General features: G+C 41.2%; 2 protein-coding genes and 2 long non-coding RNA genes across 6 annotated transcripts in view; 1 reads left to right on the forward strand and 3 right to left on the reverse strand.

Moving 5' to 3' along the window:
* Positions 1 to 2,013, reverse strand: part of LOC115154461 (voltage-dependent L-type calcium channel subunit beta-2) — a 141,852-nt gene extending 139,839 nt beyond the window's left edge. The window contains exon 1 of the mRNA XM_029700718.1: positions 1,246 to 2,013. Coding sequence (XP_029556578.1) covers positions 1,246 to 1,323 — 78 coding nt within the window. The 5' untranslated portion in view covers positions 1,324 to 2,013. The remainder of the gene's footprint in view (positions 1 to 1,245) is intronic.
* Positions 1,113 to 23,905, forward strand: LOC115154492 (uncharacterized). The gene is made up of 2 exons (XR_003867907.1): positions 1,113 to 1,171; positions 23,815 to 23,905. It is a non-coding gene; the product is annotated as an uncharacterized LOC115154492 (long non-coding RNA).
* On the reverse strand, positions 14,922 to 27,939 carry LOC115154468 (zinc transporter ZIP12-like). Of its 3 annotated transcripts, none has more exons than XM_029700730.1 (7): positions 27,654 to 27,939; positions 26,126 to 26,536; positions 17,617 to 17,712; positions 16,666 to 16,741; positions 16,325 to 16,483; positions 15,950 to 16,125; positions 14,922 to 15,715 (listed from the first exon to the last, which is right to left on the reverse strand). In XM_029700730.1, the coding sequence occupies exons 2-7, from the start codon at positions 26,327 to 26,329 to the stop codon at positions 15,587 to 15,589; spliced, it is 840 nt and encodes a 279-aa protein (XP_029556590.1). In that variant the 5' UTR covers positions 26,330 to 26,536; positions 27,654 to 27,939; the 3' UTR covers positions 14,922 to 15,586. The 3 variants fall into 3 exon arrangements, with proteins under 3 accessions (XP_029556590.1, XP_029556598.1, XP_029556607.1); XM_029700738.1 differs by having other exon boundaries at positions 27,650 to 27,939; XM_029700747.1 differs by lacking the exon at positions 14,922 to 15,715 and having other exon boundaries at positions 15,892 to 16,125.
* On the reverse strand, positions 23,480 to 24,492 carry LOC115154486 (uncharacterized). The gene is made up of 2 exons (XR_003867905.1): positions 23,798 to 24,492; positions 23,480 to 23,597 (listed from the first exon to the last, which is right to left on the reverse strand). It is a non-coding gene; the product is annotated as an uncharacterized LOC115154486 (long non-coding RNA).
* Positions 27,940 to 27,995: the final 56 nt, after the last annotated feature.

Below are 27,995 nucleotides of genomic sequence, written 5' to 3' on the forward strand. Positions count from 1 at the left end.
TTATAAGAGTAGTAGTCATTGAATATTCTGAATTGAATTCACTACATTCATAAAGAGACAGGCAAGTAGAAATAGTGCAGCTTCCAGTAGGCTACTTCCAGCAATTTGCTCTTTCAGTATATCAAAACCAAGGCTATTATACCGTATACTGTAATGTAATAAAATTACACCAGGTCATTGGACCACTGACCTGGTCAAGACCATCTATTTACTTAATCAAAGCATGGCTGGGAGACAAACCTCAGCTTAGCTGTGGATCAACACCAACCCCTAGGCTACTGTGGCAGACTAAATGGCACTCCATGGTGAAGGAAGGTTCTGATGAACTTCACCAACGGCATGGAGCCGAAACCAGGCTTTGTGGAATCTAGCTCCGACTACATCGATAGCCCAAAAAATGTCAATTATGAAACGGCAACCTTGTAACTATATTTGTCCTCTGTAGTCGCAGTGCCTTTCTTTGTTTGCTGAAAGACATACTTTTTCAATAAACATTTATTAAATACCACCACTGACTGTTTCCTTGTTGAGATTCAATGAGATGTCACTTTAGTGCAACAGCAGTAAGCAAACAGTCGGTGGTTGTCTTTGAATAATGTTTATTGAAAAAGTATGGGTTTCAGCAAAAAAAAGAAAGGCAAGCAACTACAGAGAATAAACATAGGTACAAGGTGAGCGTTTCATAATTTACATTTTTTGAAGTATTGACCTTAGGCAAATCGATGTAGTCAGAGCTAGATTCCACAAAGCCTCGTCTCGGCTCCACACCGTTGGTGAAGTTCATCATAAACTTCCTTCACCATGGAGAGGAGTTTAGTCTGCTAAGGCTACTGTAGCCTACTGGACTGGCCTTGCAAAAATCTACATATTTACTGACGCAAAACATTTATTTCTAATTTAATAAACCAGTTGGCCATATAGGGTTCACCAGGTAAAATAATCAGGCAGCTGCAATTCAATTGACTTTAACTAAATACAAGTTGTCCAAATTACAGTTAGAACTGTGTAACACGCCTGAAACAACTGTAACCTAACTGTTCACATTACAGATAAACATTCGTCCTAATTAGCAGGTTATACCACCTGACATAACGCAGACTCCACCAACTTCCGGTTGGAGTTTACTTTATGGCGTTACATTTGTCGCCAAGACGAGCGAAATGGAAATTAGGTATTTGCTGCCATTTATTACCATACACATGCGAACTAGGCATAGAAATAACAAAATACAACAACTGTGCATACTTGTAGTCCAGGGTTTTCGAGCGAATCCATGTGTCTGTCCAAAAGTGAGTGCGTATTTTGCAAGTTATTATGGACCATTTGACATCCAACCGTCGGTCTATCGTTGAGATAGAAAATACACCTTTTCAAGGTTCGGTGGTCATGCGTGACTCCCGATCTCTTCAAAATTTAGAGCCGATTTTTGTTTGACACGAAGTAACGTCCAAATTAATAGAAATAGTTGTGTGAAAGAGACTTTGGTGGCGCAGAAGTGAAGTGACTCGCTCCTATTTTTCTCAGCCTCTGCTTTGCAGTCTTAAATTGAGTCGGACCACAATCGGGAAGGAGGAGCAGTTTGCGTAAGAAGCTTTTTCCTAAAGGATTTGTTTCCTCCGCTTAGGTACACAAATAAAATATGACTGCATGTCATTCAAAAGCTAAGTCCCTTTACCGAGTCTCTGCCCCTCACTCCCACGTTATCTCACAGGCAGTTTTCCCCCCCAACTGATAATAGCTGCTGGAAGCAGGTAAACTCGCGCATATCCAGCACAGGCATAGCCTAAGCGTTGTCTCAATTTACGGTAAGTATGACCAATCATAGCTGCTGGAGTTTTTAGTATAACAATAGTTAGTTTTATGATGGGGTTGAAACTAAAGGAGGAGTTTTATGCTGGGGTTGAAACCAAAGGGGGTTGATAGGTGTGTTTGTAGACTAATTAATCTTGTTGACCAGACACTTCCGCCAATGGACAATTACACTGAACAAAAATGTAAAGGATTGGTCCCATGTTTCATGAGCTGAAATAAAAGATCACAGAAATGTTCCATGTGCACAAAAAACGTATTTCTCTCAAATATTGTGCACAAATGTGTTTACATGTTAGTGAGCATTTCTTATTTGCCAAAATAATCCATTCTCCTAACAGGTGTGGCATATCAAGAAGTTGATTAAACAGCATGATCATTACACAGATGCACCTTGTGCTGGGGACAATAAAAGGCCACTCTAATATGTGCAGTTTTTGTCACACAATACAATGCCACAGATGTGTCAAGTTTTGAGGGAGCATGTAATTGGCATGCTGACTGCAGGAATGACTCCAGAACTGTTGGCAGATAATGTTATGTTAATTTCTCTACCATAAGCCGCCTCCAACGTCGTTTTAGAGAATTTGTTAGCACGGCCAACCGGCCTCACAACCACAGACCACCCCTTACAAAAAAATATTGCAGTTTTGAAACTGCAGTAAAAGTGCAGTAACTGCAGTTGACTGTGGTTTTTGGAAGTAGTAATTGCAGAATAACTGCACTCTAACTACAGTTACACTGCAAAATTCATGCTATAAAAAAACATTTGGATGCAGTATTTGCAGAATAACTGTTGAACAGTTGAACTGTAGCTATACTGCAGTTATACTGCAGTTATAGTGCACTCTGACTACAATCTTTTTTTTCGTAAGGTGTATGGCGTAGTGTGGGCGAGCGGTTTGCTGATGCCAATGTTGTGAACAGAGGGCCCTATGGTGACGATGGGGTTATGGTATGGGCAGGCATAAGCTACGGACAATGAACACAATTTAATTTTATCGATGGCAATTTGAATGCACAGAGATACCATGCCAAGATCCTGAGGCCCATTGTCTTGTCATTCATCAGCCGCCATCACCTCATGTTTCAGCATGATAATGCACTACACCATGTCGCAAGGATCTGTACACAATTACTGGAAGCTGAAAATGTCCCAGTTTTTCCATGGCCTGCATACTCACCAAACATGTCACCCATTGAGCACGTTTGGGATGCTCTGGATCAACGTGTACGACAGCGTGTTCCAGTTCCCACCAATATCCAGCAACTTCACACAGCCATTGAAGAGGAATGGGACAACATTCCACAGACCACAATCAACAGCCTGATCAACTCTATGCGAGCGAGATGTGTCTCACTGCATGACGCAAATGGTGGTCACACTGACCAGATACTGACTGGTTTTCTGATCCATGCCACTGTGACCAGCAGATGCATATCTATATTCCCAGTCATGAAAAAAATCCATAGTTTAGGGCCTAATTCATTTATTTCAGTTGACTTTTTTCCTTATATGAACTGTAACTCAGTAAAATCTTTGAAATTGTTGCGTGTTGCGTTTACATTTTTGTTCAGTATAACTTGGGGACAAGGTTCATTGCACCGTCAGTGCCATTGAGGCCATCTCCATTTTGTTGTAGTCAATTTTCTTCTATGAGTTGGTAAACAAACTGAAAGGGTGCATACTGCCACCTGGAGTGTGTTGTTTGAACAGGTATAAAGTAGGGCTTGGCAATATATCGAGTTGTACAGATGGCTTCTTTACGTTTCTACCATTGTGACTAGATGAAGTATGCCTACAGCTCCATCTAGTGGTCGCGTCGGGGACAACAGTTGTTGACAACTGCAGCCTAGTAGCATTGATTTATTTTTATATATATTTTTTCACCTTTATTTAACCAGGTAGGCCAGTTGAGAACAAGTTCTCATTTACAACTGCGACCTGGCCAAGATAAAGCAAAGCAGTGCGACAAAAACAACAACAGAGTTACACATGGAATAAACAAACGTACAGTCAATAACACAATAGAAAAAATTATAATCTATATACAGTGTGTGTAAATGTAGTAAGATTAGGGAGGTAAGGCAATAAATAGGCCATAGTGGCGAAATAATTACAATTTAGCATTAACACTGGAGTGACAGATGTGCAGATGAAGTAGAGATACTGGGGTGCAAAAGAGCAAAAATAAATAACAATATGGGGATGAGGTAGTTGGTGGGCTATTTACAGATGGGCTGTGTACAGGTGCAGTGATCGGTAAGCTGCTCTGACAGCTGATGCTTAAAGTTAGTGAGGGAGATATAAGTCTCCAGCTTCAGTGATTTTTGCAATTCGTTCCAGTCATTGGCAGCAGAGAACTGGAAGGAAAGGCGGCCAAAGGAGAAGTTGGCTTTGGGGATGACCAGTGAAATATACCTGCTGGAGCACGTGCTACGGGTGGATGTTGCTATGGTGACCAGTGAGATGAGATAAAGATGAGATAAGGAGATGCGATAAGACTTATAGATGACCTGGAGCCAGTGGGTTTGGCGCCGAATATGAAGTAAGGGCCAGCCAACGAGAGCATACAGGTCGCAGTGGTGGGTAGTATATGGGGCTTTGGTAACAAAACGGATGGCACTGTGATAGACTACATCCAGTTTGCTGAGTAGGGTCTTAGAGGTTATTTTGTAAATTACATTGCCGTAGTCAATGATCGGTAGGATAGTCAGTTTTACGAGGGTATATTTAGCAGCATGAGTGAAGAGGCTTTGTTGCGAAATCGGAAGCCAATTCTAGATAACATTTTGGATTGGAGATGCTTAATGTGAGTCTGGAAGGACAGTTTACAGTATAGCCAGACACCTAGGTATTTGAAGTTGTCCACATATAAGTTAGAACCGTCCAGACTAGTGATGCTAGTCGGGCAGGCGGGTGCGGGCAGCGATGGGTTGAAAAGCATGCATTTAGTTTTACTAGCATTTAAGAGCAGTTGGAGGCCACGGAAGGAGTGTTGTATGGCATTGAAGCTTGTCTGGAGGTTTGTTAAAACTGCCCAAAGAAGGGTCAGAAGTATACAGAATGGTGTCATATGCGTAGAGGTGGATCTGTTAAATCACCAGCAGCAAGAGCGCCATCATTGATATATACAGAGAATAGAGTCGGCCCAAGAATTGAACCCTGTGGCACTCCCATAGAGACTGCCAGAGGTCCTGATGACAGGCCCTCCGATTTGACACACTGAACTCTATCTGAGAAATAGTTGGTGAACCATGCGAGGCAGTCATTTGAGAAACCAAGGCTGTTGAGTCTGCCAATAAGAATGCGGTGATTGACAGAGACGAAAGCCTTGGCCAGGTCGATGAAGACAGCCGCACAGTACTGTCTTTTATCAATGGCGGTTATGATATCGTTTACGACCTTGAGTGTGGCAGAGGTGCACCCATGACCAGCTTGGAAACCAGATTGCATAGCGGAGAAGGTATGGTGGGATTCGAAATGGTCGATGATCTGTTTGTTAACTTGGCTTTCAAAGATTTTAGAAAGGCAGGGCAGGATGGATTTAGGTCTATAACAGTTTGGGTCTAGAGTGTCTCCCCCTTTGAAGAGGAGGATGACCGCGGCAGCTTTCCAATCTTTAGGGATCTCAGACAATACGAAAGAGTGTTTGAACAGGCTAGTAATAGGGGTTGCAACAATTGCGGCAGATCATTTTAGAAAGAGAGCGTCCAGATTGTCTAGTCCAGCTGATTTGTACGGGTCCAGATTTTGCAGCTCTTTCAGAACATCAGCTATCTGGATTTGGGTGAAGGAGAAGTGGGAGGGGCTTTGGCAAGTTGCTGCGGGGGTGCAGAGCTGTTGGCCGGGGTAGGGGTAGCCAGGTGGAAGGCATGGTCAACCTTAGAAAAATGGTTATTGAAATTCGCGATTATCATGGATTTATCGGTGGTGACAGTGTTTCCTAGCCTCAATGCAGTTGGCAGCTGGGAAGAGGTGCTCTTATTCTCCATGGACTTTATCTTGTCCCAAAACTTTTTGGAATTTGTGCTACAGGATGTAGATATCTGTTTGAAAAAGCTAGCCTTTACTTTCCTAACTGACTGTGTATATTGGTTCCTAACTTCCCTGAAAAGTTGTATATCGCCGGGGCTATTCGATGCTAATGCAGTACCCCACAGGATGTTTTTGTGCTGGTCAAGGGCAGTCAAGTCTGGAGTGAACCAAGGGCTATAACTGTTTTTAGTTCAACATTTTTTGAATGGGGCATACTAATTTAAGATTTTGAGGAAAGCACTTTTAAAGAATAACCAGGCATCCTCTACTGACGGGATGAGGTCAAAATCCTTCCAGGATACCTGGGCCAGGTCGATTAGAAAGGCCTGCTCGCTGAAGTGTTTTAGGGAGTGTTTGACAGTGATGAGGGGTGGTCGTTTGACCGCGGACCCATTACGGATGCAGGCAATGAGGCAGTGATCCCTGAGATCCTGGATGAAGACAGCAGAGGTGTAGTTAGAGGGCAGGTTGGTCAGGATTATATCTATGAGGGTGCCCGTGTTTACGGATTTGGGTTTGTACCATGGTAGGTTCCTTGATCATTTGTGTGAGATTGAGGACATCTAGCTTAGATTGTGGATCTTTAAAAGTAGAAGCTCAAACTGTTTGGGCACAGACCTGGATAGCATGACAGAACTCTGCAGACTATCTCTGCAGTAGATTGTGACCCCGACCCCTTTGGCAGTTCTGTCTTGGCAGAAAATGTTGTAGTTGGGGATGGAAATTTCAGAATTTTTGGTGGTCTTCCTAGGCCAGGATTCAGACATGGCTAGGACATAAGGGTTGGCCGAGTGTGCTTAAGCAGTGAATAAAACAAACTTAGGGAGGAGGCTTCTGATGTTAACATGCATGAAACCAAGACGTTTACGGTTACAGAAGTCAACAAATGATAGCGCCTGGGGAATAGGTGTGGTACTGGGGTCTACAGGGCCTGGGTTAACCTCTACATCGCCAGAGCAACAGAGGAGGAGTAGGATAAGGGTATGGCTAAAGGCTATAAGAACTGGTCGTCTAGTGCGTTGGGAACAGAGAATAAAAGGAGCAGAATTCTGGGCATGGTAGAATAGATTCGGGGCATAATGTACAGACAAGGGTATGGAAGGATGTGAGTACAGTGGAGGTAAACCTAGGTGTTGAGTGACGATGAGAGAGGTTTTGTCTCTGGTGGGACCAGCTAAGCCTAACCCTAACCCTTTTCCTAACCTTAACCTTATCCTAACCTGCTATGTTAATTCACCTAACCTGCTACGTTAGCGCTCCTAACCTGCCACGTTAATTCACCTTACCTGTCACTTGAATTATCCTAACCAACTATGTTAGTTATCCTAACCTGCTATGTAAGCAAACCATCTGTGACAACAAGTCATCAGTATTACCATACCCACACATACACCAAGACCCTCCCCCTGTCATTATTTTACGATTATGGAGAACTTAACCTTTCTAACGATACCCTCTTTATTAGGGTTGTGACTTGCCAGACTCGTATTCGTAATCGTATCCATAGATCGACAGTTGATAGTCGGATTGGATTGGATGATACTCGTGAACAGAAAACACAGAAGTGTTTTAATATGCTTAAGTAGGCTATATGTTGGCAAAATACTGCACAGTTATAGAGCAAAAAAGGTGCAGATTAGGAGCAGTACGCAGAGGCATAGCTGCGTAAAGTTGGGGTGCAGAGGGTTCTGCAGCACCCCCTGAAAAATCAGAATTGCAAAAAAGATTAATAAAAATAAGTTGTATATTTTTAAGAAAGAAAAGAATCGCACAAAAGTAGTGCACTGGGCCTTTACTAGCCCTGCACCGAGGGGTGGGTGTGTGTGTGTGTGTGTGACTGCGTGTCCTCAACAGCGGGCAGACAAGTTTGCTGTCACTCAGTCAGAATACGAATCAGTGTTTCATCTTTTTCCCTACCCTCACCCTGTTTGTTAGATGCTATGCACATGGATAGGTTGTAGCAAATGTCCTCACCATTTGATTTATCATAGTAGCAGGCTAACAGGGTCCAGCAGCAATCTAAATGAACCGACCAAAACATGCAAGGAGAAGTGATTGGGTGAATGAAGAATAGCGAGTGGATTGAGAAATACAGCTTCACCCTATCTAATCAGAGCAGCAGGATCAATGGACACTCCACCCTTCTCTTTACAGATGGGCAAACTAGCCAGTTGAGTTATTTAGACCACGTCGCACCTTGCACTTGATTGAAAGATAATAACAAAACATACTCCGATCATAATCGTATCAGGACAATTACCCATATCCGTTATGATACTTGTTTTGTCAGACTACTCGGCAAACCCCTACTCTTTATGTCTTAATTCCCAAAATTGTGCACAGAGCAGACTACTAAATGGGAGTATCAATTAACATTGATTCTGGAAAAATGCTGAGTTTCTGTTAGCACTGCATTAAGGTACCACAACCTACCGCTAGCAGCATTTTAGCGACAGAGTGTTATGCGCTAGCTGTTTTCTCTATGTTTTATGCATTTGTAATGAGCTTTAAAAAGAAATGTATATAAGAAATTGGCAACTCATTATTCTTCTGAAAAATAAGCATCTTCTTATCCAGGTACAGTAACTTCAGAAAGTATCCATACTGCTTGACTTAATCCACTTTGTTGTGTTACAGCCTGAATTCAAAATGGATTAAATATATTTTTTCTCACCCATCTACCCACAATACCCCATAATGACAAAGTGAAAACATGTTCTTAGACATTTTTGCTAATTTATTAAAAAAAAATGAAATACAGAAATATCTAATTTACATAAGTATTCACACCCCTGAGTCTATACATGTTACAATTATCTTTGGCAGCGATTACAGCTGTGAGTCTTTCTGGGTAAGTCTCTAAGAGCTTTGCACACCTGGATTGTACAATATTTGCAAATTGTTATTTTTTAAATTCTTCAAGCTCTGCCAAGTTGGTTGTTGATCATTGCTAGACAGCCTTTTTCAAGTCTTTCCATATATTTTCAAGCCGATTTAAGTCAAAACTGTAGCCAGGCCACTCAGGAACATTCAATGTCATCTTGGTAAGCAACTCCAGTATAGATTTGTCCTTGTGTTTTAGGTTATTGTCCTGCTGAAAGGTGAATTTGTCTCCCAGTGTCTTGTTGGAAAGCAGACTGAACCAGGTTTTCCTCTAGGATTTTGCCTGTGCTTTTCTCTGTTCAGTTTCTTTGTATCCCTTGTCCCTCCCATGTCCTTGCCGATGACAAGCATACCCATAACATAATGCAACCACCACCATGCTTGAAAATATGAACAGTGGTACTCAGTCATGTGTTTTGTTGGATTTGCCCCAAACATAATGCTTTGTATTCTGGACATAACGTACATTTCTTTGCCATATTTTTTGCAGTTTTACTTTCATGCCTTATTGCAAACAATATGATTTTTTTGTAATATTATTTTATTCTGTACATTTCTTCTTTTCACTCTGTCATTTAGGTTGGTATTGTGGAGTAACTACAATGTCGTTGATCCATCCTCAGTTTTCTCCTATCACAGCCATTAAACTCTGAAACTGTTTTAACTTTTTAGTGACAGGGGGCAGTATTCGGGAAATTCGGATGAATAACGTGCCCATATTAAACTGCCTACTACTCGGGCTCAGAACGTAGGATATGCATATTATTAGTAGATTTGGATACAAAACACTCTGAAGTTTCTAAAACTGAATGATGTCTGTGAGTATAACAGAACTCATATGGCAGGCAAAAACCTGAGAAAAAATCCAACCAGGCAGTGAGTTGTAGTTCTTCTATCTAATCTCTATTCAAACTACAGTGTCTGTGGGGTCATTTTGCACTTCCTAAGGCTTCCATTGGCTGTCAACAGCCTTTAGAAACTTGTTTCATCCGTCTACTGTTAGTGGGCAGAGAATAGGAGCTCAGTCAATCAGTGGACTGCCTGGGACCAGTGAGTTGTTTACTGCGCAGGCACGTTGGCGCGCCTCTCCTTCTTTTTCCTTTGTAATGAATACGCTATTGTCCGGTTGGAATATTATTGACGTTTTATGTTAAAAAGACCCTAAGGATTGATTGTAAACATCGTTTGACATGTTTCTATGAACGGTAATGGAACTATTTGACTTTTCGTCTATGGTTCTGTGCTCTCGCGTTATGCCTTTGGATTAGTGACCTGAACGCGCAAACAAAACTGAGGTATTTGAACATAAATATGGAGTACTTCGAACAAAAAGAACATTTATTGTGGAAGTGGGAGTCCTGGGAGTGCATTCCGACAAAGATCAGCAAAGGTAAGGAAAGATTTATAATACTAATTCTGAGTTTAGTTGACTCCAGAACTTGGCGGGTAACTGTATAGCTTGCTTTGATGGTTGAGCTCTGTACTCGGAATATTGAAAAATGTGCTTTTGCCGAAAAGCTATTTTAAAATCTGACACAGCGGTTGCATTAACCTCTCTAGGGTAGGGGGCAGTATTTGCACGGCCGGATAAAAAACGTACCCGATTTAATCTGGTTATTACTACTGCCCAGAAACTAGAATATGCATATAATTGTTTGATTTAGATAGAAAACACCCTAAAGTTTCTAAAACTGTTTGAATGGTGTCTGTGAGTATAACAGAACTCATATGGCAGGCAAAAACCTGAGAAGATTCCTTACAGGAAGTGCCCTCTCTGACCATTTCTTGGCCTTCTACACTCTATTGAAAACTGAGGATCTCTGCTGTAACGTGACACTTACTACGGCTCTCAGAAGGCGGCAGAATGTTGAATGATGACTTTGCAGGCCATGGCTGAAAAACAGTAGCGCATTTGGATAGTGGTCGATCTGAGAACAATGAGACTGGGGGTGCGTGCACGAGCCGACACCATGTTTTTATTTTTTCGTCTTTGAACGAAAACAGGGTTTCCCGGTCGGAATATTATCGCTTTTTTACGAGAAAAATCGCATAAAAATTGATTTTAAACAGCGGTTGACATGCTTCGAAGTACGGTAATGGAATATTTAGAATTTTTTTGTCACGAAATGCGCCAGGCGCGTCACCCTTCGGATAGTGTCTTGAACGCACGAACAAAACAGAGGATATTTGAACATAACTATGGATTATTTTGAACCAAACCAACATTTGTTATTCAAGTAGAAGTCCTGGGAGTGCATTCTGACGAAGAACAGCAAAGGTAATCCAATTTTTCTTATAGTAAATCTGAGTTTGGTGAGTGCTAAACTTGGTGGGTGTCAAAATAGCTAGCCCGTGATGGCGAGCTATCTACTCAGAATATTGCAAAATGTGCTTTTGCCGAAAAGCTATTTTAAAATCGGACATAGGGATTGCATAAAGGAGTTCTGTATCTATAATTCTTAAAATAATTAATGTTTTTTGTGAACGTTTATCGTGAGTAATTTAGTAAATTCACCGGAAGTGTTCGGTGGGAATGCTAGTTCTGAACGTCACATGCTAATGTAAAAAGCTGGTTTTTGATATAAATATGAACTTGATTGAACAAAACATGCATGTATTGTATAACATAATGCCCTAGGAGTGTCATCTGATGAAGATAATCAAAGGTTAGTGCTGCATTTAGCTGTGGTTTGGATTTATGTGACATTATATGCTAGCTTGAAAAATGGGTGTCTGATTATTTCTGGCTGGGTACTCTGCTGACATAATCTAATGTTTTGCTTTCGTTGTAAAGCCTTTTTGAAATCGGACAGTGTGGTTAGATTAACGAGAGTCTTGTCTTTAAAATGGTGTAAAATAGTCATATGTTTGGGAAATTGAAGTAATAGCATTTCTAAGGTATTTGAATAACGCGCCACGGGATTCAACTGGCTGTTGCGTAGGTGGGAAGCAAGCGTTTTAAGCTTGACTCAATATAACACTTTTGTATGACTTAATAATCAAAATAATATTGATAGGAAAGGGAAAAAAGTAATTGTGCATTGATAAGCACACCAAAGACTGTTTAACAATAAGCAATAAAGTTAATGTTCAACTTTATGACCATAATTATCCTATTTACACTTTGAAGTCAATTTTGGCACTAGAATAACTGTTACTGACTCATATCAATGCTTTTTAAAAGTAGTCGCTCTTTAAAGCTAGAATCCTTAATTGAAACAACAACAAAGCCGTACCCCGCCTGTGTTTTGGTAAAAAGCTGAGGGATGGGCCTTAAGAAATGTAACCACTCTCAAATTCATAGACATACACTACTGTTCAAAAGTTTGGGGTCACTTAAATGTCCTTGGATGAAAGGACATGGATGCAAGGACTGACCATCCATGATTATAGTTTAACCATGCTGTGAAGCTATACAGTGTTTGTTTACGTTAATAGTGTTTACAGACATTGGAGTAAAGCAAGTTTGTATGTTGGGTTCTGACTCTGAAGCTCATGAGTCATATATAAATTATATTCTTCATGAATCAATGGGTATATATCAATAATTTATAAATCCAAAAATGGATGATGTAGAACTAAGAATTCCAGAGAGCATCTCATCAGAATTGTACATAAACTTGATCTTGTAAAATATTGAATCGTAGTTGTGGCATCATACAGTACAGTAGATTCAAGATCACAAATGCATCAATTGTCTCATTAATATAGTATAAGTTAGTATTTTGTATACAGTACGTTTCTCTCATTCTTTCTTTGTCCATCTTATGCCCCTCTTATACCTCTTCCTCCACCTCATTCTCTAGACCCACTCTGGCCTTAGAAAGAGGGAGCGCAGTACAGCACTGTGTGGCCAGGATCCCTATGGAGTCTCCAGCTTGTTGAGTGTGGATTTATCAGCCCAGACCAAATATGAACAGAGTAGTACAGAGAGGTCCTTGATGAAAACCTGCTCCAGATTGCTCAGGACCTCAGACTGGGGCGAAGGTTCACCTTCCAACAGGACAACGACCCTAAGCACATAGCCAAGACAATGCAGGAGTGGCTTCGGGACAAGTCTCTGAATGTCCTTGAGTGGCCCAGCCAGAGCCCGGACTTGAACCCGATCTAACATCTCTTGAGAGGCCTTAAAATAGCTGTGTAGCAACGCTCCCCATCCCACCTGGCAGAGCTTGAGAGGATCTGCAGGGAAGAATGGGAGAAAAATACAGGTGTGCCTAGCTTGTGACGTCATACCCAAGAAGACCCAGGGCTGTAATTGCTGCCAATGGTGCTTTAACCAAGTGCTGAGTAAAGGGTCTGAATACTTACAAAAATGTGATATTTCAATTTATTTTTATTTTTATAAATTAGCAAACATTTCTAAAAACCTGTTTTTGCTTTGTCATTATGGGGTATTGTGTGTAGATTGATTAGGGGAAAAAATGAAAAAGCCAAGGGGTCTGAATTCTTTCCGATTGCACTACCTGCCAAAATAAAGGAAACACCAACATAAAGCATCATAATAGGGCATTGGGCCACCACGAGCCAGAACAGATTCAATGCACCATGAAATAGATTCTACAAGTGTCTGGAACTCTATTGGAAGGATTCCATCATTTGGTGTTTTGTTGGTGGTGTTGGAAAACGCTGTCTCAGGTGCCACTCCAGAATCTCCCATAGTTGTTCAATTGAGTTGAAATCTGGTGACTGAGATCGCCATGGCATATGGCTTACACTGTTTTAATGTTCATCAAACCATTCAGTGACCACTAATGCACTGTGGATGGGGAAATTGTCATCCCATGGCGGCATAGCCATGGTAGGCAAAATAATGGCCTGCCCAGCCTTTTTATACATGACCCTAAGCATGATGTGTTGTTAATTGCTTAATCAACTCAGGAACCTCACCTGTGTGGAAGCACCTGCTTTTAATATACTTTATATGACTCATTTACATTATATTGGCAAGTTACTTGTACATACCGTAATTTCCGGACTATTAAGCGCACCTGAATATAAGCCGCACCCACTGAATTAAAAAATATATATATTTTGAACATTTTGTCTATAAGCCGCAGGTGCCTACCGGTACATTGAAACAAATGAACTTTACACAGGCTTTAACAAAACACGGCTTGTAACAAAAATAAATAGGCTTTAATGAAACACGGCTTGTAACAAAAATAAATAGGCTTTAACGAAACACGGCTTGTAACAAAAAATTAAAAATTAGCAGTAAGCTTTAGTTGTCTTTTTGCACTGAGTCAATTCCTCACGCTGCTGTTTCCAACGTCTTATCATCAACTCATTAAGACCAAGCTCCCGTGCAGCAGCTCTATTTCCTTTTCCAACAGCCAGATCAATCAACTTGAAAGCTGCATCATATGCATTTCTCCGTGTCTTTGCCATGATGAGGGTGTCAAAATGACTACCGTAATAAGTTTGAGAGCGCTCGATTTAATCTAAACAGTAAACAAAAAAGTTGTTTGACCTTAACCCATTCGGCAATTTCATTGGTCTAATGAAAGCTTCATGCCGCCAAAAAACTGAGCACGTCACAGAATGTGTTTTTTTGGGAAAAAAATAATTAAAAGTGGGAAAAATCCATATATTAGCCGCGTCATTGTTTAAGCCGCGAGGTTCAAAGCGTGAGAAAAAAGTTGCGGCTTATAGTCCGGAATTTACGGTACATACAATGTACCTGTTATAAAGGTTTTGTCTAAAAATAGAGCTCTTTGGCCACACACACCAGTGGAAGCATATGCAGAAAGTACCCCATACCTACGGTAAAATATGGTGGTGCATCTTTGATGTTATGGGGCTATTTTGCTTCCACTGGTCCTGGGACCCCTGTTAAGGCCAACGGCATCATGAACTTTACCAAGTACCAGGACATTTTAGCCAAAAACCTAGTTGCTGACACTTGGCCGAAAGTGGATCTTTCAGCAAGACAATAACCCCAAGCACTAATAAAAATCCATAAAGAAATTGTTAATTGACATAAAAATCTACATTTTACAATGGTCATCTCAGTCTCCGGACCCCATTGAAAACCTGTGGTTTGAATTGAAGAGGGCAGTACACAAGAGCAGATGAAGGATATCAAGGATCTGGAAAGATTCTGTATGGAGGAATGGTCTAAGATCCCTCTCAACGTGTTCTCCAATCTCACAAAACGTTTTAGAAAAAGGCTTAGTGTTGTTATCCTCGCAAGGGGAGGGTGCTAGAGTATTGAAAACGGGTGCCAAAGTTTTTTAAAATTTTTATGTTATTAGTTGTTAAACAAACTCCCTTTCTCGGAGCAATTGTATTAGTATAAAATAACATTATTTCCTTTATTTTTTAATACAATATATCTCAGTATTTGTATAATTAATTTTTTACAATATTTTTAGCTCATTTATATCAAGGATGACAATTATGGACCTGACTGTAGGTGTGCCAGACATACTGTAAGCTAGCTATGTGCCCTATGATACACAGTACATCAAACAAAATAAATCATCACATAGAAAATGTGTGCATGTCCTAAATCTCACATGCAGGCATCTGATTTAAACAAATCAGATGCGTAACTACTGGATCAAAAATGACATTTGTTTGTCACTGCTATTATTTACCTTACTTTAATATCGCTATCACTTGCATAAAATGCCTTGTGGCATTTCAAATAGGCAGTTCGATGCCTTCTTCTAGTGTAATTCTTACACAATTATGACAAGTAGCAGTAAATAATATATATAGTAATAATAATCAACAAGGTGTCCAAATGATAAGAAGCAAGACCAGAAAGTACTGTCAACATTGCCATCAATTACACATATTGTATGGCAGATACCATTAGTAGGATGTGCCTGCATGTGTGTCCTGTCATCAAAACTTGAGTTTGTGCTCAAGCAGGGTGAGGAGCAGGAGGCAGGCCCAGCCCATTAGGAGACCAAGGTTCTGCAGAAGGAACATGAGACTGGGCCTGTTGGTCTTCACACGACTCATCTCTGGAAGCTGAAAGAGAGAAAGGGGAGGAAGAGAGAGAAATTAGGGTTTGGGAGTTTGAGTAGAGGGCACATCTCTCTATCCCAAGTCTCCTGTGAATTGTAACAATCTATTACCTATCAATAGGGCCAGAAGATTTTCTTGACTGTGTGAGCTGACTAATCGGGGGGGACACGGTCTGGTCAAACTCCAGTCCCTACCTATCACTGTGTTTTACTATGAACAGCAGTAGCCCAGTCTCACCATCTCTACCAGAGACAGATAGAGGAAGATCCCTGTGGTAACCATTAAGATCCATTGCTGGATCTCTGGTTCTGTGGAGACGAAGAGGCCGACAAAGGCCGTCAGAGCACTGAGTAAGTTCATCATCACTGCATTCCTCACAGAGAGACCTGAGCTGAGCACCACCGCAAAGTCACCTGAGATAGAGAAAGAAGAAGAAGAAGATGCTATTTAAGGTCATTGGGGCCAGCGTTTTAAGTTCTTCGCAACTGGGACACAAATGTTCGTGTTTGGTTTGGTTTGACAAAGGGACCCAGAGAAGAACAACAACACTGCCACCCCATACCAACAACCTTTGACATTTGAGCCGCTGCTCTGTGACTTGTGACCTCTCACCCATTTCATGAGGGATTTCGTGGCAGAGGATGGCTACGGTGGTTGCCATGCTCGTCTCGGCGGATGAGGAGATGGCCGCCCCCACCACTAGGCCATCACCAAAGTTATGGAGGCTGTCTCCCACGATGACCATCACAGGCAGTATAGGAATACCCTGTCCTGGGAACACAAAGAAAACCTGTTTGTGTGGCAGCTCATCTACTACGCTTCCTAGCCATAGTAATTACACACAGCACAATGGACAGAACTAAACAGAACAGGATCAAATTAAACAGGGAGAGAACTGTGGGACAATGAGTGAAGATGAATGAAAAAGGAGGATGAGGAAATATCTTACTTACTTGTCTGATGTGTAAGGGTTCTTGGTTCAGGCTCCTCTGATGGGATTTCTGTGCATTCTAAGTTCTCCACAGTTCCCTGTAGGGGAGCGACAATTAATAGGATTTTTCCTTTCAATACACATCATTACAATTACACGTAATTACTCCCATCCATACCAAAATCAGCAAATCAGTGACCACAGTTCCCCCTGCCTATATTAAAAACAGAGGAAGTTGACCAAAACCGTTCAGTTTCTCTATCTCCTCCTACACTATCTGCATAAGGCCTGAATGATTCAACAGCAGCATCAAGGTCTCCTACACAATAGTCTGTTTCACATTTACTCCCACCCACACCACTCTTCACTTTCCCTGCAATGCAACACTCTGTAGATGTCTACATCAAAGCTCAAACTGTTCAAGATTTTGCCAAAATAATTGTGAATCTTGTAGGCCCACCGCTTTAGAATTCCTGTGCTTTTATATTAGCTTCCCACCCCCACACAGTGATGACAGCACATTGTCAGATAAAGACTGCTACTCCCACTCCAAACCTCCTCCAGGTTTGTCTTGTCTGTGACAATGAGGGCTGGTAAGTATGACACATTTTGTAACAATTGTGTTTAACCAGGTGGGTTTATTTTATTTTTTATAAGCTCTAATTTTAATCATGTGAACAGGAACACAGTCATACCACTGCAGTCTGCCATCTTCAAAGCACAAACCTCAAAAGCTTAAAAAAAACACTGTTTTCCTTTCACAATTCCAAACAAGCCTAAAAAGAGACATTTGCGTGAGGCTGCACCTTCAATTGAGTTATCTATTTCTGCTTTCATTTGAGGAAGTGAAATAGGGTTAATACCATATAGCTTCTGCCCTCCATTGATGCAGTCACTGAATTTTTTTTTTAAGAGCTGCCAATTACACTTTTGGAGTAGAGTATGGGTGCCAGATAGAGACAAACAGACTCACCAGCTGCATGGTGGAGACGGACTTGCCCCTTTGTGAGTGGCCATTGCAGTTGTGCTCCAGGGGGAGGTCATGGGAATGGCCCTGGCCCCCATGACCCTGCCGGAGAAAAAGAGACTCAGTCTCCAGTCATTCTGTGGCAATGAGCCATCAGCCACCTGCACAGTCAGCTCAGCCTGTGTCCCAAATGGTAACCTATTCCCTATATAGTGCACTACGTTTGACCTGGACCCATTGGGCTCTGCTCAAATGTAGTGCACTAAGTACGGAATAGGGTGCCATTTGCGATGCAACTTTAGTCCGGGTTCAGCCAGAGCCAATGGGAACCCACAGATAAGCACCATCATGACAAACTGTAATGAATGACTTAGATGGATTTCCAAAGCAAACGTTCAGACATGGACATGCTGGTTATGCTAAAGAGTGAAACCGGTATTGTTATAAGGAGTTATTACCTCTTGTGTTTTGTTGAGTTACCACAGGATGTGGAATTTGTCTTACCGTGGACTGATGAACATCAAGGCTTTTAGAGATACTTTTGTAACCCTTTCTAGCTTTATGCAAGTCAACAATTCTTAATCTTAGGTCTTCTGAGATCTCTTTTGTTGTTTCACATCAGGCAATGCTTCTTGTGAATAGCAAACTCAAATTTTGTGAGTGTTTTTTTATAGGGCAGGGCAGCTCTAACCAACATCTCCAATCTCGTCTCATTGATTGGACTATAATTAGCTTTTGGAAACGTCATTAGCCTAGAGGTTCACATACTTTTTCCAACTGAAACTGTGAATGTTTAAATTATGTATTCAATACAGACAAGATAAATACATGAATGTAGGCGTTATTAGTTTAAGCACACTATTGTTGTGACTAAGATGAAGATCAGATCAAATTTTATGACTAATTCATGCAGAAATCCAGGTAATTCAAAAGGGTTCACATACTTTTTCTTGTCACTGTAAAACCTTCTGGAAACTTGTAAAATGAGTCAGGCAGATATGACTACAGTACAATTGACTTTCCAAAGTGAATTTACTGTGACTAATTTTAATCCAGATTAAACTGATCAGTCGCACGTGAATATGGATAGAGTGATTAATAAGAAATCAGTAAATGTGACTTAATTTTGGTTCTGGTACTGGTTCGGACAGACATTTACGATTATAAATCTATCTGTGGATACCGTTGGTCGAAATAGCTTGAATTGAGCAATAGCCCTTGTTCCCAAGGACACAGGAGTATTTTTTTCTGAGCCTGTGTGACATAGGATGTGGAATCTGACACCACTTGAAGCTAGAATGTCCCTCCTACCATTTCATTTGCTCTTCTGACTGTCCATCAACTCCTGGCTGAACCCTACATCACAGCCACTGACAAAGCACATACCTGCAATCATTACATCATAGTGCAGCAGGAGAGAGAGGTATCATCACGGTAGCACATTCAGAAATCAATTTATAGCCATTAATCTAAAATAATTCATAGAGTTTAAAGAAAAATACTCTCTGTTTGTCATAGACAAGATTAATATGAGATGAAAGGCAAGTTCAGGAAGCTCTGTGGGATGTTCACAGCGATGGGGGCAGACGTTTTGATCAAGAAAGACCTTTAGAAAATATGCACATTTTCTCTAACACTAAACATACAAATATGTATTTTACTGTTATAAGGAAGGTGAAATCTTATAGTTAGCCGTTTTATAATTTGATAATGCTATATTTGGAAGCATATGTGTCAGGGATCATCAACTGAATTTAGCAGCGGGCCAATTTTTTCTGGAGCGGATCGTCAGGGGGCCAGAACATAACTACAGATAATTTGTAGATTGCAAATTGACCGCAACAAGCCCAAACAGATATATTTGACTAAAACATAAATCACTATTATGCGTAGGAATACTTTGGAACAGATTTCCCAAATTCAAATCCCTTGGAGATGATTTGCTGGTGTTTTTACAGTCTTTTATGTCCAAGAATAAATCAGTAAAACATTTATTTGCCAATAAAATCACTCACCAGTTGGGGAACCCTGATATAAGTAATTTCAAGCCTTATTCATACTGTTTTGTTGAATAGGAAATATTTCATATATTCATATTTGTATCATACTTGTACTGTGTACTTGAGCTTGTGTCCTCAAAAGTGACTACAACTCAGCAATTTATAACAATTTTTACTAGAAAGGTCAGATAAAAATATAAAAAATTGAGTTGATTGATGCACCGGTGCATCAATCTAAGTAACATAATTAAATAAATCCCCATCAAAGTTTGACAGTTTAAGCTAGAGATGTGTTTTTTTTGCATTGGATGCGTCTCAATCCCCTGCATCCACCGATGTTCGTAGGTGGCAGAGCTAAAGCAAAATCAAATAGCTAAATGATTGTCATGTCCTGACCAGCAGAGGGAGTAATTGTATTAGTTTTGGTCAAGACGTGGCAGAGGGTTTGTGTTTTGTATGTATTTCTACGTTCTGTCTAGTTTAGTTTTTCTATGTTTAGGTTTGGGTGTTGGACTCTCAATTGGAGGCAGGTGTTTCTAGTTGCCTCTGATTGAGAGTCCTATATATAGGTGTGTGTTTGGTTTGGGTTTTCGTTGGTAGTTGATTTTGCACTGCTGTATGTAAGTACTTAGCCTGTAAAACTGTTGGTCTGTCGTTCTCGTATGTTTATTGTTTTTCCGTGTTTATGTAATGTATTATCATGATGAACACGCAACCCGCTGCGTATTGGTCCACCTTTTCTGACAGTGATTTTAACATATCGTCAGATGGACAAGACTGTTACAATGATCCATAGTATCATTTTTTATTTTTTTTTACAATTCCATGTGTCAGTTTAGAACCCCCCCTTCCCCTTGGGGATTACATAGATTACATTTTCCATTACATTTAGTAACATTTATTATAGAACTAAAAGCAGTTTGTGCTAAATATCCAATGCATGTTCTTGATCACATTATTTGTTCTGTTGTGAGGTGATGTCAATTACGAGGTACTCTAATGTGCTGTCCCCCTGTGAAATGCAATTAAATTCACATATATATTATTCTCTTTCCGTCCCTTCATCTGATAATAAGCCTCTCTTACCCATTTAGGGGCTTTGTGTTAGTGTGAATACAGCCCTGGCCAGACACACACAAAAACCACATAAAAATCCACAGGGGCGAGAGTGGGTGAAGCACTAACCCTTGCAAATATTTTCAATGCACAAGTCAATGGTGAACAAAACCCAAATGTTTCAGGGTCATAAGAGTCTGTTTTCAATTAATTAGTTGCTTTCCTAATTTCTAAATACCCTGTTCAACTGAGAGCTTCATTCTGTGCTTCTTATACATACACACACACACACACACACACACACACACACACTGTTATCCCGAAAAACTTCAGAGACCAATCTGTCAAATTGACTGACCTCTAAAGCCACTCAGCATGAGGGCTGCACAGGGGTCAAGCCCTTAAAGGGTGACTGCACTTCCTGATTTGGTCAAATTTTTCATCAAACCTCATTAAGAAATGCTGAATGGCTGAAGGCAGACAATAGTTGTCTTGGGGATGTGGTTTGATGTCTGTGTCTTTGCCATTCAATCACAACAAACAAGTGCAGTAGTGAGTACAGCGAGGTGAGCTAAGAGAAAAACGTTTTGAAGTTGAGGACTTCTCCCCTCCTGACTGACTCGCCTTGTTTTGATCTTGTGCTTGGCACCATAGCTGTGTTCGAAATACCATACTAACATACTGTATACTACATACTTAATGAGTATATACTATATACAAATAGTTTATTTTAGTATACTGTAAACAAACAGTATCCTTTCAGTTGAGTGTACTAGCGCATCTACCGGAAGTTGATGCTGTTGCTAAACAACTTCTTGCTAGCATAGCTAACAAATTACTAGCTAGACATCGAACGACTTCATTAACAATGTCCATTGAGAACGCACAACGAAACCAAGTCAATAAACATTGGGTAGTTAGTTGGATAGCATATAGTGAATATACTGGCAAGTTCGATGTATTAGTAGCCAACTAATGGTACATACAAGCAACTGCTGTAATGATATGCTACGCAGTTCGTAAGGCTAGCATAGTTAACAAATCCCTGAGCCAACATAACGTGTGACGTAACTTATTTGAAAAGTCATTAATTTATTACATTGCTCAACATTTTCTTAACATTTGTCATAATTAGTTAAAGCAATTAATTTTTATCCGCTCTCGTCAGACTTAGGCAGCATATTTTCCGCCATTTTCTTAAAATCTGAAAATGTTGTGAAGCCACGCCCATTTTATGAAGAATTGCATTATGGGCCCTAAAAGCACAGAAATCGTGTCCACTGCTTGTATACTTTGGATTTTGGCAAATGTAGTATGACATCCGGGAACTTTTGGCATACTAACTATATCTGTACTATCACCAATACGCATACTACATACTCTATTTAGTCACAAATAGTACATTTATACCTGCGTTTCTGTTTGTCTTTTGCCAGTTCGTCTTGTTTTGTTAGGTCTTACCAGTGTGTTTCCCAGTTCTCTAGATCTTGTTTTCGAGTCTTCCTGGATCTGACCTTTCTGCCTGTCCTGACCCTGAGTCTGCCTGCCGTTCTGTCCCTGATTGACTCTACCTTGGATTACGAACTTCTGCCTGCCCTCAATCTGCCCTTTGCCTGCCCCTTTGTTATAATAAATATTCTGAGAACCAAACTATCCACCTCCTGTGTCTGCATCTGGGTCATATCCTTGAGTTGTGATAGTATTTGGCTTGCAATATTTCTCTACTGCACACATCATGGCAGAGTTTGCAAAACAAATGTGAACTGGATTGATACAAATAAGCATGCTATCATTCTGTCAGGTAGGCCTACTATGTAGTTAACATTTTATTGAGAAGATTCTGGGGGAAGCTTTTCTGTCTACCCACAAGACAGTTGTCATTAGCACAACACTGATAGTCAGGGGCGATATTGCTGTACATTTATTTATTGACAGATATATTGTTATGTTTAGCTTTTTAAGCCAATAGTGTGTCTAACCAGGGGTATGATTGTGATAATGTGGCTTTGATTGGATAGCAGCAGGGAGCTTGCAGTGGCTGATATGTGTGAGATGTGTTTATGACAGTTTTCGGTGGAATCCATGGAATGTGTATGCTCTTTCAGAATAGTTTGGCAAGCTACTCATAGGTGGGCTGAGAGCTACTCATAGGTGGGCTGAGAGCTACTCATAGGTGGGCTGAGAGCTACTCATAGGTGGGCTGAGAGCTACTCATAGGTGGGCTGAGAGCTACTCATAGGTGGGCTGAGAGCTGATTGTAGCTCGTGATCTACCTGTTGGAGACCCCTGACCTATAGAGTAATATGAGAAGAATGTAATTGCTTAACGTATGTAGATATTTTAAAGAAAGTGTTTTGATAACTTTCAAGTGTAACAGTTCCATGTAGAATAAACCATATTTCACATTATACTGTCGCAGTGTTCTGTTACATTTACATTTTAGTCATTTGGCAGACGCTCTTATCCAGAGCGACTTACAGTAGTGAATGCATACATTTCATACATTTTTTTTTTTCCTGTGCTGGCCCCCTGTGGGAATCGAACCCACAACCCTGGTGTTGCAAACACCATGCTCTACCAACTGAGCTACAGGGAAGTTAATATAACAATATGCAAATATTACACTTGTCTTCCATATTTTATTTTCATTCCCAACCGATAGATACTGTACCTATCAACATTTTTTCTGGTGGTGCTGGGGCTACCTTGCCAAACATGTCAGATGTCATACCTTCCTGTACGGTGTCCCATACACACTCCCCCCCCCCCTTTTGATAGTACCATTCTATTCAACAATAACAAAAGACAAAAAGTTGTGTGTCTTGTATAGTTTTAATGCTCAGTACAAGGTCTTTCCAAATTCAGACATCAGTATCAACCTGTCTTTCAGTCAGAGGACTCTATGACCAAAGCCTCTCTCCTGTCCTCCATCTGTAGAAAAATTTGATCAAGTTGATGAGTGACACATGTATTGAAAGGATTATGTTATCGTGTCCATATATGCAGTTTATTGTGGCAGGACTATTTCAACATGTCAAATTCCTGTACATGCAAATGTATATGGCGAAAAACTTTGATTCAGATTCTGATTCTACTAAACACTTGTGATGTCCTGTCTTATTAGTTATCACCTTTTGTCCCTTCTCAGGTGTTCAGCGCTGGTAGATCACCTCCAGGCCCCCCTCGTCACGGATACTGGTCATGAAGCAGCCTGACATATGGCTCCAACCCAGCTCCAATCACAGAAAAAGAAAGGGAGAGCGAGAAAAACTGGTTCAACGTTGCTTCAATACATGGTTCAACGTAGCCAATCAGAGATTATGAATCACAGCTAATTCACAAGGGACATGTTCCAGCACGGTACTGACTGTTTGGCATTACTCACCCTGGCCCAGAAGTAGTCCATAGATCGGGGGGAATCCCCTTACAACATACAAGACACAAACAGCACTGATTACATTTCCAATGGTGGTTATGTCCTCCATTACTCTGAAACAGGACTGGTTTCTGACCACTGCCTCCTTATTTGGTGGTCTGCCATTATAATTTTTGGCCCAGAAAATACTGTACACAATAATATTGTTGATTGTTGGAATCTTTTTGGGGGGTTAGCTAGTTTGCTTGATTATTTAGCAGGGATCTTACAATAGTTAGCCAGTTCGAGTTCAAACATTGAAAAAAGCTTTCAACATGCACCAAACATGTCGTCAGGTTTACTTTATTATGAGCCAAATAGCTAGCTAAAATTAGCTAGCAGGGATCAAATCTAGCTTCAGGTGCAACGTTAGCTATGCAAATCTTCCTCTCACATTACACGTTAGGGAGAGGCTATGCATTTAGCAAGTCACATCACAGTATCATTATGGAATGCCGTTTGGTTCTTTACGTGTCAAAAAAGATACACATCAAATAACACTATCTGACGCGTCAAATAAGCTTATAATTTGTCACGTCAAATAATACAATTCTATTATAGAATGTTGTGTGTGATGAATTTGCACGTGCAAGCCACGCGACACCACTGCTATCAGTAGCACTGTCAAAACTGTACAAAAAGTCTGCAAACAAGGACACACTGGCCACGAACGATGTGTTTACAATACCACGTTGGTAGTAAGGCATTATTCGTTCGACCGCAACTTCTGGGGTACCTAGCTAGCAACAATACAACCAGCCTGAAAACAGCCTGTTTTGCATGTTATTTTGGCATTAATACGTGTCACATATCAGTTTGCAAACAACGTAAAAAATATATTAAAAATCATTGAGTTAATAAAGCCTCCATAAAAACGCAATCTCTTTTTTGCTTTCTTGAGTAAGGCAGCTCCAAAATGCAGGTGTCTCAGCCTAGCTCTGTGCTTTCTGTTGTAGTGGGGTAGCCAACGGAAAATACAGAGTGTAGGGGTTGGTAATGTTCTTTAGTTGCACCGTAATTGTCTCGGTGATCTGTCACTCATGGGGACACTACAGCACTGCCAAATCTAAGGGTAGAGCTAAAACATTCAAGCCCCTTGGGTGCTGCCATAGAGTTATTGATCATGTCAACATCATATTTTCAAAATCTTAGCTACAGTCATCATCAAGAATCAAGTCGACAATCTACTGGCAAATCCTTTTTAATGTCACGGAATTCTAGGACCAGTGGAGATGCGGAATCAGGCGCAGGAGACAGAGGGCCGGAGCAACAGTGTTTTAATGCCACGGTAAACAAAACACAATAGCCGAAAGGCACAGAGCGCTTAATAAAGTCCGCCCGGGAAACACTTACCCAAAATAAAACACGAGGAAAAGCGCACGGGGCGCAGCCCGGCAATAAATCTTACACAGGCCAGCGAAACAGGCCACACACACAACTGTCCTGAGTGGACAATAAACAATCCCGCACGAGAACCCAAACTGAAAATACACACTAAATAACCCCCCACTAATGACAGACACGAAACAGGTGCGGGATAGACAGACAAAACCAAAAGACACAGAAACATAGATCGGTGGCAGCTAATAGGCCGGCGACGATGACCGCCGAGCGCAGCCCGACCGAGGAGGGGCGCCACCTTCGTTGGATACTGTGACATTTAATCCTTGTCATATGAAGATAAATAATAGATAAAACGTATCGGTGCTCATCGGCTATTGGACATAAATATTACACAACAAGTTGGAAATCGCAAATTCAACAATGAGTGGTTTGGAAGGAATCAGTGGCTAACTGCATTGCAAAGCGATCACTAGCCTGCTATTCAGTGGAATGGGTGTGTGGTCCCAAATCTCGGTTTAAGGGTCTCTTTACCAAGCTTTGTTTAAGGAATCTGAAAGTGCAAATCAATTTGTTATTTTAAAGAATTAGAGAAGTTATGCTGTTACTTATTACATATTTTCACTAGTTAGTAGGTTATGCATATAAACCCTTAACAGATAGAGAGTAACAGTTTGAGGTCAAAAAAATGTCCAGGCCTTACCCTGTCACAGAGCTCCTGCGATCCCCCAGTCCGCTCTTCACAGTGCACAGCATGGAGGACAGTGGAGAGTAGAACCCCTGTCTGGTCCCTCTGGAGCTGGGGTAGGGCCATATTGGCCATCTGCAGGTAGCCCCCCTCCTGGCTCTGTTCCTGGGCCTGGCCCTCCACAATCCTCCCCAGCAGACACAGGTGTAGAAGGAGCATCGTGATGGCCCCAGAAGTGTATGGCCCCAGGGAGGCGTTAATAATGGGCCCACCTGCCTAATCTAGTTCAGGATGGCTGGCAGGAGGGCTGGCAGGGCACCCTTCACTCGAATTAGTCACCACCACACAGGGATGACCAGTCAGCCTAGAGCTCTGGCCCCCCAGTCCTCCACAACAAAGAAATAAGCGCAAGCAAGTGAGAGAGACCTGGGGACAGGGAAAGGGTGTGAGAGGGGGAGAAAAAGAGGGGGACAGGGGAGAGAGCATGGAGGCAAGGGCTTTGAGTTTAAATACAGTAATTGGTCCATATGGACAGAGCCTGCTAGAGTATGTTGGTAATGATACAAGTGCAAAATGGCCAGAGAAACTCGCCCGAGTGGATACCCAAAGCAGTAACTTGTGTAATATTTTGGGGAAAGCGTCCCTCTGTGTGAGCTATTAACTGAGGATCAGACAGACAGATTATTGAAACTTCTGGCTTCAAATCTGAGCAAAAATATTCCTGAGAGGGCTACAGAAAATGTTGCAGATTAGATAGTTAAGCCATATTATAGGAGCACAGAGGCTAGAACTCCTTTATTATTATTCAACCATTATTTATTTAACTAGGCAAGTCAGTTAAGAACAAATCCTTATTTACAATTACGACCTACACCGGCCAAACCCGGACGACGCTGGGCCAATTGTGCGCCGCCCTATGGGACTCCCAATAACAGCTGGTTGTGATACAGCCTGGAATCGAACCAGGGTGTCTGTAGTGATGCCTCTAGCACTGAGATGCAGTGCCTCAGACCGCTGCTCCACTCGGAAGCCCGAGTTGCATGAACACATGCACTCTTACTGTATAGAAATTGAAGTTCAAGTAAGTTAAAAAGAAATAATCTCCACCTGCTCACAAATGAGTCAGATTACTATTAAACATCTAAACAATAATAATAGCTACAGAATAGCTACAGATGAATCCCACAACATGAGCATAGGAGGAATTCTAATACAGGAAGCCACATTCTGTGTAACAGTCCCAGATGCCTGTAGCAGCTCCCCAGACATCAACATACAAAGTATTTATGCTGTATGATCCCTGAGTCATCACAGATGAAACGCACAAGTGCATGCACGCCAACGCTACCTCTGAACACTTGCACAAGACTCCAATATCTCTCCAACGTCTGCCCACGCACCATGTACCATGCATGTCAGACAAAACTGAACAATACACACTTCTGTAAAACTCAACTGATATAAAACTGTATACCCGTCCAAAACTACAATAGGAAATAAATGGAACAAAACAAAATCATGAAACATGAAGAGACCTACCTACCGTTGTTCCCTCTCCAACTTTCAGCAGCTGTAGTATCTAGACCTGTTGTTGTTTTCCTCCTCCGGTGGATGGAGAGGAAGGGTTTATGTTGTTTGGAGGAGAATTCTTGGGCATTGGTAAAACCCTCTTACTGAGAAGAAGTAAGAATTGTGTAATATCTTGAGGATTAGCTGCCAGTGCCACTGCCTTAAATGGCTCCGGTTGCCATGGAGAAACTTGCCTCCTTTCAAATATGAGGGCACTGGGAGCAGCACACCACAGGCTCGGGTTGGGCGAGAGAGAGGGAGAGCGTTGAAGGAGGGGTAGGCAGAGGAGAGTGGAGGGTTGGAGGTGGTCTGGTTG

The sequence above is a fragment of the Salmo trutta genome, chromosome 2 (assembly GCF_901001165.1).
Source record: "Salmo trutta chromosome 2, fSalTru1.1, whole genome shotgun sequence".
NCBI lineage: Eukaryota > Metazoa > Chordata > Actinopteri > Salmoniformes > Salmonidae > Salmo > Salmo trutta.

Coding starts and splice junctions, on each gene's coding strand:
- LOC115154468 (XM_029700730.1), bottom strand. CDS start 26,329: ATGCTCCTTCTACACCTGTGTCTGCTGGGGAGGATTGTGGAGGGCCAG. Junction 16,484..16,665: donor AACCCTTACACATCAGACAA/GTAAGTAAGATA, acceptor TTGTGTTCCCAG/GACAGGGTATTCCTATACTG. Junction 15,716..15,949: donor ATCTGTCTCTGGTAGAGATG/GTGAGACTGGGC, acceptor TCTCTCTTTCAG/CTTCCAGAGATGAGTCGTGT.